Source organism: Prunus persica, chromosome G6 (assembly GCF_000346465.2).
Source record: "Prunus persica cultivar Lovell chromosome G6, Prunus_persica_NCBIv2, whole genome shotgun sequence".
Lineage (NCBI taxonomy): Eukaryota > Viridiplantae > Streptophyta > Magnoliopsida > Rosales > Rosaceae > Prunus > Prunus persica.
The window spans coordinates 18,557,545-18,566,553 of record NC_034014.1 but is presented as its reverse complement, the minus strand read 5'-3'; the positions used below and the strand labels follow the sequence as shown (position 1 = coordinate 18,566,553).

At 35.4% G+C, this 9,009-nt stretch overlaps 1 protein-coding gene across 1 annotated transcript; it reads left to right on the top strand.

The window, feature by feature from the left end:
• LOC109949705 (sulfate transporter 2.1-like) lies at positions 7,621-8,492 on the top strand. Its single transcript, XM_020565807.1, has 4 exons — positions 7,621-7,630; positions 7,894-7,956; positions 8,068-8,269; positions 8,366-8,492. The coding sequence occupies exons 1-4, from the start codon at positions 7,621-7,623 to the stop codon at positions 8,490-8,492; spliced, it is 402 nt and encodes a 133-aa protein (XP_020421396.1).

The following is a 9,009-nucleotide window of genomic DNA, read 5'->3' as shown; positions in this document are numbered from 1 at the left end:
AAAAAAATTTTTCAAGGTTTATGGGATCAATGACTTCATAGGAGTTGACTTTTCCAATTTTCTGATTATTTTATATTATTTTGAATATTTGATATAAAAATAATAAAATATTCTTACCATACAACAAACCACGTCGGTGTTAAATAAATTGTAGACGTTGTAAATTGTAATAGACTACTAAGTCGTTAAAATGACGTCGTTAAAATGAGAAACCACGTCGGTGTTAAGAAATTAAAAACGTTGTAAATTATATAAACCGACTTACATATTAAAATGACGTCGTTTAAAGCGTAAACCATGTCGTATGTTTTACTGTACGACGTAAAATATGTATTCCACGACCCAAACACCGTCGTTAAAAATTAATACCCTAAACCCATAAAACTAAATTATACAATTTAAAAAATTAAGTTTATAAAAGGTTTTATGGTTTTAAAGCCTAACATATACCCTAGACTACCCAAAAATTATACTTTAAAAATAAACCCCAATAAATAACAACCCTAATCTCTAAACCCTAGACTCTAAACCCTAAACCATAAAACTAGAAGTGATTTTATAAAAGGTTTCCCTTGGCATACTGCATAAACAATGACTATTAGGGTTTATAAATAAAAAGAAATTCAATCACAGACGACGATATTTTTCATAACCGACGTAGTATATCCTTTCAACGACGTTAATTTTACACGACCGTCGTTGATAATACAAAAAACGACGTTAAATGTATGAAGGTAATTTCTTCTTACCTTATTCTCAAACCCCAAGGAAGGATCCATGATGATGTCCCTCATGAAGCGCATTACATAATACCCGCATTCGACATTGCTGGGTTGCTTTGGTGTGCCTGAGAGAGTTTTCCAAATTACATTTTTACGTCCTGCTCGGGCTATGTGGGTATTATATATTTTTAAAGCACTGTTCACGATGTTTTTGGCCTCTTCATCGACCACACGATTTCCTGGCAGAGGATCCAGAAAATAGACGGTTTCTCTCTTTGCTCTTACAATCAGCAAAATCCAATGACGGCTGCACAAAATTAATATAAAAACGACGGTTATTTACAAAAACGACGTATTATAGTATTTCACACGACGAAGTAAAGTAGCTAACGACGACATTATATATTTATCACGACGATAAATAAATACCGACGTGGTTAGTAGTTTCAAACGACTAAATAAAATAAAACACCGACGTGGTTAGTTTATAAGCTGTCATTTATTGAAAATCTTAAAAACAAATTCCTAAGGAGACTAACCCTGGATTGTAAGGCATCATGAAAATCTGTTCACCGTCTGTCTTCTGAAGTCGAGCTGCTACCAGTCGTGATCTTGCAGTTATTGTGCCAGAGTTGGCACTAACTGTAGCAGGGTCGATAAAGCCAACCATACTTCACATATTGGCTTTTTTCAAAACATCGTGTAAGTACCTAAACAAATAAAATAATATAAACAAGTCAGCACACAAAACACGACGGTTATGTATAAAACAACGACGTATTATAATATTTCAAACGACGTACTGAAATAGATGAGGACGTTATAATATATTTATCACGACGGTTGTTAGTTAAGACGACGTGGTTAGTTAGTTAAGACGACGCAATATATAAACCAACGAGTTATTATTTTAGAAGTACAAACCTCATATATACAGCCAATACAGTAGCTCCAATTTCTTCCATGCCTGCAAATTGTGTAATATCTTCAGGCAGGAGGAAGGTATCGCGCTCACCACCAAACACCTCCTTATCAATTGTAAATTGGACTGTCTTATCCTCAGGCAGGAGTGTCGTTTCCACAAAACGACAAAGGGTTTTTAAAGAAGATGGCGCCTCCATTTTTGAATAAGCACCAACTTCAATAACCTGTTTAAAGAAATAAAAAAAATGACGTGGTAATTCAATAAAGACGACGGTTTAAGGAATAAAACGTCGTTTTAAAAGTATTTAAACGACGGTGAAAAAATTGTCGTGGTAATTTAATAAAGACGACGGTTTTATGAATAAAGAGTCGTCTGAAACCATTTAAACGACGGTGAAAAAACCGTCGTTTAAATATTTTATTACGTCTTAAAAAAATTCCGCCGTCTAAGTTGTAAACAAACGACGGATTAAATAAAAATATCGACGTCTGAAATTTTGAAAAACAAATAAAAAAGTTATGTTAACATACCTTGTCGTCATGCTTTTCTTCATCTTCTTTCTCCTTTTCTTCTTCCTTCTCTTCATCTCTTTTTTCTTCTTCCTTCTCTTCATATCTTTTTTCTTCTTCCTTCTCTTCATCTCTCTTTTCTTCTTCCTTCTCTTCATCTGGCTGATGTTTCCCCATTTTGGCAGTATCATCCTCCAAATGTAGGGATCTCACATCACCTCCAGAGCAGCTAGCTTTGTCAGACATTGGATTTTTGGGGCTTTGGCTAATTCTTGGTTTAAGCATGCTTGGATCAAAATTGGGAATTAATTGGGAAAGCTGACTCAGGAAATGCTCCCTCTCAGCCTCTACCAATTGTTTTGTCCTAGCCTCCATCCTTAAGGCCTCTTCTCTTGCCTTAGCCTCCATCTTTTTAGTCTCTTCTTGAAGGAGAACTCTTAAACTCTCCTTCAAACGGTCGTCAAAGCTCACCCTCTGTGGTTTGGGCAAATTGAAATATTGCCTTGGGGAAACACCAGCACCAACTCCCCTCACCCTGCCTGGATGCTCGGGGCCCAAAGCCATGGTCAGCACATCATTGCTGCCATCTACTCTGACTTTGCCTTCCGAGACTTGTTTCTGCAATTCATCCTAAAACAAAGATAAATAAAAAAACACACGACGGTTATTTATGTACAAACGACGTATTATATAATTTCACACGACGCAATAACATATAAAACGACGTTATTATAACTTATCACGACGGTAGTTATACCGACGTGGTTATTTATTTAAAACGACGAAATGAATAAACAACCGACTTCTTATGCTATAATTAAAGAAAACAGAGTAGTGATTCCTATTTAGACCGTTAACGACGTTTTTACAAAAGTTTCGACGTGGTAATATCATTCACACGACGCGAGAATGAACCACCGACGTCGTATGCTATAATAACAGAAAACAGAGTAGTGATTCCTATTTAGACCGTTAACGACGTTTTTAAAAACTTTTCGACGTGGTAATATCATTCACACGACGAAAAATATAACATACGACGTAATAAGAATAATTCACAGTTTAATAAAAATTTAAAACAGAGTGAGTAGGCTTACAATTAATTTTGCCTTCTCTGCCACCTTTGGATCAGGGATGTTACCATGTTTGTCCTGTCTAGCTCTCTTCCATAAGGTAGATCGATCAATTTCTACCCCAGGCATGGTTTCCTCCAATTGATCCTCCAATCCAGCATATCCTTTTCGAGACAATCGATGATTGTACTCGAGTTTCTCCCTAATCTGTGAATGTTGAGAATGCACAGACTGAAAATCTTTGGATAGCCTTGAAGCTACAAAGGCATCCCATTGTGCTTTCTCTATGAATTTATATGTTTCAGGGGATTGGCTTAATTTCTCCCTGTCATTGGTGTATGGAAGGATATAATGCCTCGTTAGTGTAGACTTGAAATCCTTCCATTTTTTGGCAGCAGAAGATAAAACAGAGGTCTTGCCCCCTTGGCCTACGACAAAAGCCATGTCAACTGCTTCCCAAATCTGCTCCTTTATATCCTTTGGGATTTGGGACCATTTCTTGTCCACAAGTGGGATCCTGGAGCGTGCCAAGACACCAATATACGACTGCATCTCAATATGTGCTTGGCCAACACCTTTCCCCCTTTTATTGTACTCAACAATTGGCCTCAGTTTCTGAAGCTTTCTCTTCACAACACGAGGCATTGTGCTCATACCTCGACCAGTCTTTGAATCATCAGAGATTGTTGTCTGGCTGGTTGGTTCTGTCTCAGCAGATGATGAAGCAAACTTCATCTTCTTCGAAGACTTCATCTCCTTCGAAGACTTGTCTTGGGGAGCTACCACTCCAAGCTTCTTGGAGCCAGAATCCTTAGTTTGTTGTTGAGAAACCATTTTAACAGACAAAACTGCAAGTGAAAATATTTCAGGAAAACATTAAGAACACAAACGACGGTATTAAAAAAATACGACGTATGATATGATTTTAGACGACGCAATGAAATAATCTCAGACGTAATAAATGTTTAAAACCATTATTTATATAACGTCGTGGTAAATATGTTCACACGACGTCAATAGTAATACACCGTCGTGGTAAAACTATTATTTATATAACGTCGTGGTATTTATGTTCATACGACGTCAATAGTAATACACCGTCGTGGTATTAACATTCACACGACGTAAAACAATAAGATATTTTTCGTCTATATTAGATACCAACCCTAGTTTCTTTTTCTTTATATTTTATCAAATAAGGGAAAAACAAAAATCATTGTTCAGAGAAATCAAACCTGCAATTAAACAAGCATATAAAAAAAGACTATTATATTAAAAACAACTTTGTCAATTTTCAGACGACGCTAGAACAACTGACGAACCGTCGTGGTCTACCGTCGTCTTATTTAGTTGAGGTAGTTGTCTTCAAAGTTGGAAACTTTCCCTCTTTGTCTGTATATTTTATCAAACTTGGAAAGAAGTAAAATGATTTTGGCCAGAAAAAAGGTAAAAAGATTTTTCAAACAAAAAACGTATGAGCATGCAAAACAGTAACCAAAATAGTGAAAATGAAAGCTTACCTTTTGCGTGCAATGAAAGCAAGAGGAAGATGATCGATGTTTAAATTCAGAGACGACGAAGAAGACGAGAGGAAGACGATGAGAAACTCTGACAATGCTCTGACAAGGAAAAAAGACGAAAAGGTTTCTCTGGGAGATTGAGATTTTTAATCGGGTTTGGAAACAGTGCATATGTAAGTCGAAAAGTTGCTTACATATAAAACCATTTCAAAAAAAAAATACGGCGGTGACATTTAACTACGTCGTTTTTAACTAACACGACGCAATATTTTTAGTTCGACGTGGACTCATTTCATTTAACGTCGTTATATTTAATATAACCGACGTGGATTTTAATTTTTAAATTATGAAGAGAATTTTTTTTCCCTTGAACTTTCAGTTTATTTTTCAATTACAGTGCGTTATAAATAGAGTTTTTTTTCCGGAGGAAATTTAAAATGAAGGAAATTAATGTTCTGGAATTTAAATAAAATAAGAATATAAAAACAACGACTGTTTTTGTATTACTGTCGTCGTTTTTCGTCGTCTTAAGTAAGACTAAGACGACGTAATATATTTGTTTAGGGACGTTGATTTTTGTTTTAAACGTCGTTAGGTATAATATAACCGTCGTTGGAAATTGTTTCTCTGATTGCAAATTTGCAACGACGTTAGGTATAATATTTGTAGATAAACAAACGCACACACATCATCAACTTCCAAAAAATTGTCTCTCTGATTTCAAATCTGTGTCATCTGTTAAGATTATGATGTGGAACAGAGTTCCATCTGGTAAGATTTCGTAACCCTTGGGATCTCAGAAAAATCTGATTATGTCGGCGGTTTTTTATATAAACCGTCGTGGTTATTTCAATTCTTGTCATTAAGTATATCTACCGACGTAGGATAAGAAAATCAAAGAAAAAAATTGTTAACAAAAATTCTTATTAAGACGACGGTTTAAATTAAAGGTACGACGTATAAAATGCATAAATACGACGTTAGATTTTATAGTACGATTTAAAGAGAACGTCGTAGAACTATACAATAATGACGTCGATATATTTATATTTGTCGTCGTTGTAAATTAATTTAATACGGCGATATTTTGTATTTTACAGCCGTGGATTTGTTTGTAATTAGACAGCGTCTTATACGAAAACCTCGTCGTGTTATTTTATAAGTAAAAACGGCGGCTTTTATTGAAATCGTCGTCTTTACTTTCTACGTCGGTCGATTCATAACTTCTGCCGTTCTTTGTTCGCTTTGATTTTACACTGCGGAAATCTGTTTCAAATAGACGTCGGTTGTTTAATTAAGTACGTCGTTGTTTTTGAACAGCCATTTGAATCTCCCTTTTTAGTTGTCTAAGGTGGTATTAAACGACGGTGTTTTTAGAACCGTCGTCGTTTTAAAAACCACGACGGTTTTCACTGAGACCGTCGTTGTTTTCTGGTCGTCTTTTTCACTTTTTGTAGTAGTGTTCTCTCTCCTCCATCACAATCCAAAACAGTAAAATATAAAGACTCACTCTACACCTTTTTTCCCTCTTCTTCCCTTCTCTCTCTCTCGCTCTCCTCTATCTGCTTTTTTTTTTCTTTCTTTTTATATCTCTCCGTCTCTTTCCCTGCTTCCTCTTCCCTCTTCTCTCTCGCTTCATCACAATCCAAAATAGCAAAACATAAAAACCCACTCCATAATTTTTTTTTTCCTCTTCTTCCCTTCTCTCTCGCTCTCCTCTTTCTGCTTTTTTTTTTTTTTTTCTGAGTTGAGAGACAGAGAAAGGCTGAGTTCCGGAAGCTGAGGGGTTCATCTGAAGGCTGAGTTTAATTTTGTAAGTTCATATCGCGATATTATCGATAATATCGCGATATATTGTCCATTTAAAGCTGCAACTTGAACAAAAATATCGTTATTGAAATATCGGCAAAATTATCCATAAATTGACGATATATATATATGGAAATGTGCTAAAATATCGCTGCCCCAAAAAAACAATAATTTCGCTGAAATATTGGCGAAATTATCGATATTTTGTTCTATGGCTGCAATCTAGTGGGAGTTCTGGTTTCCCATTCTGATAGTTTTCTAGTATGTCTAATTTTGCTGTTTTTTGGATTAAGGGATTTGCATTTAAGATTGTTAATTTGGTTGACATTTTATTTATTATTAAATAATTTCTACCATTTTGACTATTTAGTTGTTTAAACTTATTATGCATTTTGTTTATGCATGTGAGTTTATGGACTCTTTTGAGATTCTATTTTTTTAATAACATTGCGGATTGACTCTTACTAAGTCGTAAAGGGGTACATGTACTGAAAAGCATAAAGATTCACATTATGGATTAGTACATATTAAGGTTCGCGTTGGTAGGTGCTTCATGTGTTTTGAAATTGCATTATGTGATTATAGATGGCCTATTTTTATTAAAGAGAGCAGTGCTTGTCTATAGTTCGTTTTGTGTAATCGCTTTTCACTGTAGCTTGAAGGGAAGGACTTAACTGTTTTAAACTCATGGCCAATAAAAATTATCAAACCTTTTGAAATACAAAAGCTTAGTGCTCTAGTGCTTGATCTAGTGAGAGAATGTTATGTTTCCTATTTAGATCGGTGCACTAGATACTAAGTTATATTAGGTTTTGATAAGAGTTTAAATTAGGTTATACCTTAAGGCCCAAAACCCTGGTGATGAGTAGAGACAGCTTGACCTAACCCTATATAAGCTTAAGGCCTTGCTCTAATTAGACACATTCTCTAACCCTAATCTCATCATAAAGAGAGAACTGAAACAAGTTCTCAGAGAGAGTAAAAGTCCTGAGCCTTTCATGTTCTTGCTGGGATTATTGTTGTTGCAGTTGAATGAGTTCAGAGGTCGTGTACTCAAGAAAGATGGCACCAAGTATGTCTTTACGTATTTCAGATTGTGTGAAATATCATGAACACGCATACTATAAAATCTAATAGTAAACCAAGCGCGCGATCTCGGTCTTCAAATGCTGGTTTCTGTTCCTTTGCTGGTGTCAAAACTACGATCTCACGACGTTCAAGAATGATTTAACAGCCGGTTTAACTCTGGCAAGCCTCCGTATTCCCCAAGTAATTAAACAAAAACTCATGACTACTTTGGGAATTGCCACATTTTGCATTTTGAATATGTGACAGTTGTATATATGCAGAGCATGGATTATGCTACTTTGGCCCATCTTGAACCACAATATGGCCTATGTAAGTCAGTCTAGTACAACTTATTTCTATGATCTTATGGTGATTAATTCTGTCAATTAATGGTTTTGCACTGTTTTTTCTCCCTTTTTTATTTTTATTTTTTTTACACAGATACAAGTATCGTCCCGCCTCTTATATATGCAATGATGGGGACTTCAAGAGACTTGGTGATTGGAGCAGAAGCCGTTGATTCGCTGCTTTTATCTTCAATGATTCTGGAATCTCCTGGAGTTGATGCCATCAATTACAAAAAGATTGTTTTTACTACAACATTGTTTGCAGGAGTCTTTCAAACTGCCTGTGGAGTCTTCAGGTTGGTAATGTTCTTAATAATATTTGACTGACTAGCAGTCCTAACTCAAAAATTTGTGTTACATTTCCTTTTTTGCTCTCCAAATTCAATTTACAGGTTGGGGTTTCTTGTGGATTTTCTGTCCCATGCTGCTATCATTGGGTTCATGGCAGGTGCAGCCATTATCATTGGTCTTCAACAGCTAAAGAGATTATTTGGGATCAAGCACTTTCAACAAAACTGATTCTACATAGTTAACCAAACTTGATTCTACAACATACATATTTTATATAATTAAAAAAAAATAGGAATTCTACATAATCAACTTCAACTAGTTACATGTAAAGTGGATGAATTAATACCGAAAGTTCATTGGTTTGCCAGCCTTCATTCTTGGAGCTCTTAGATGAGTTTGTGCTTTTGAGGCTCAAAGGTTTTTGCACAAGATCTTTCTGCCAAATAGAGTCTATTTGCTCTTTCAAGAATATTGATTGGGGCTAAGACAAAAAAAAAAATAGAGAGAATTAAATTGATTGTTAAGAAAATGAATGCAACTACAATTCCAATGTTTTAAGTATCATAATTCTATAAACAAAAGCACAAGTCGGAGCCCAATTCAAACAACAGTAACAATAGCTCACATGTTAAGAATTCCTAAGCAGTCAAAATCTACACAACCAAACTATGTAATTGCAACAATTTTAAATCATGAAAGACATAGGTAAATATGATGGCAGAGAAAGAGAGAAGACAAACAAGCC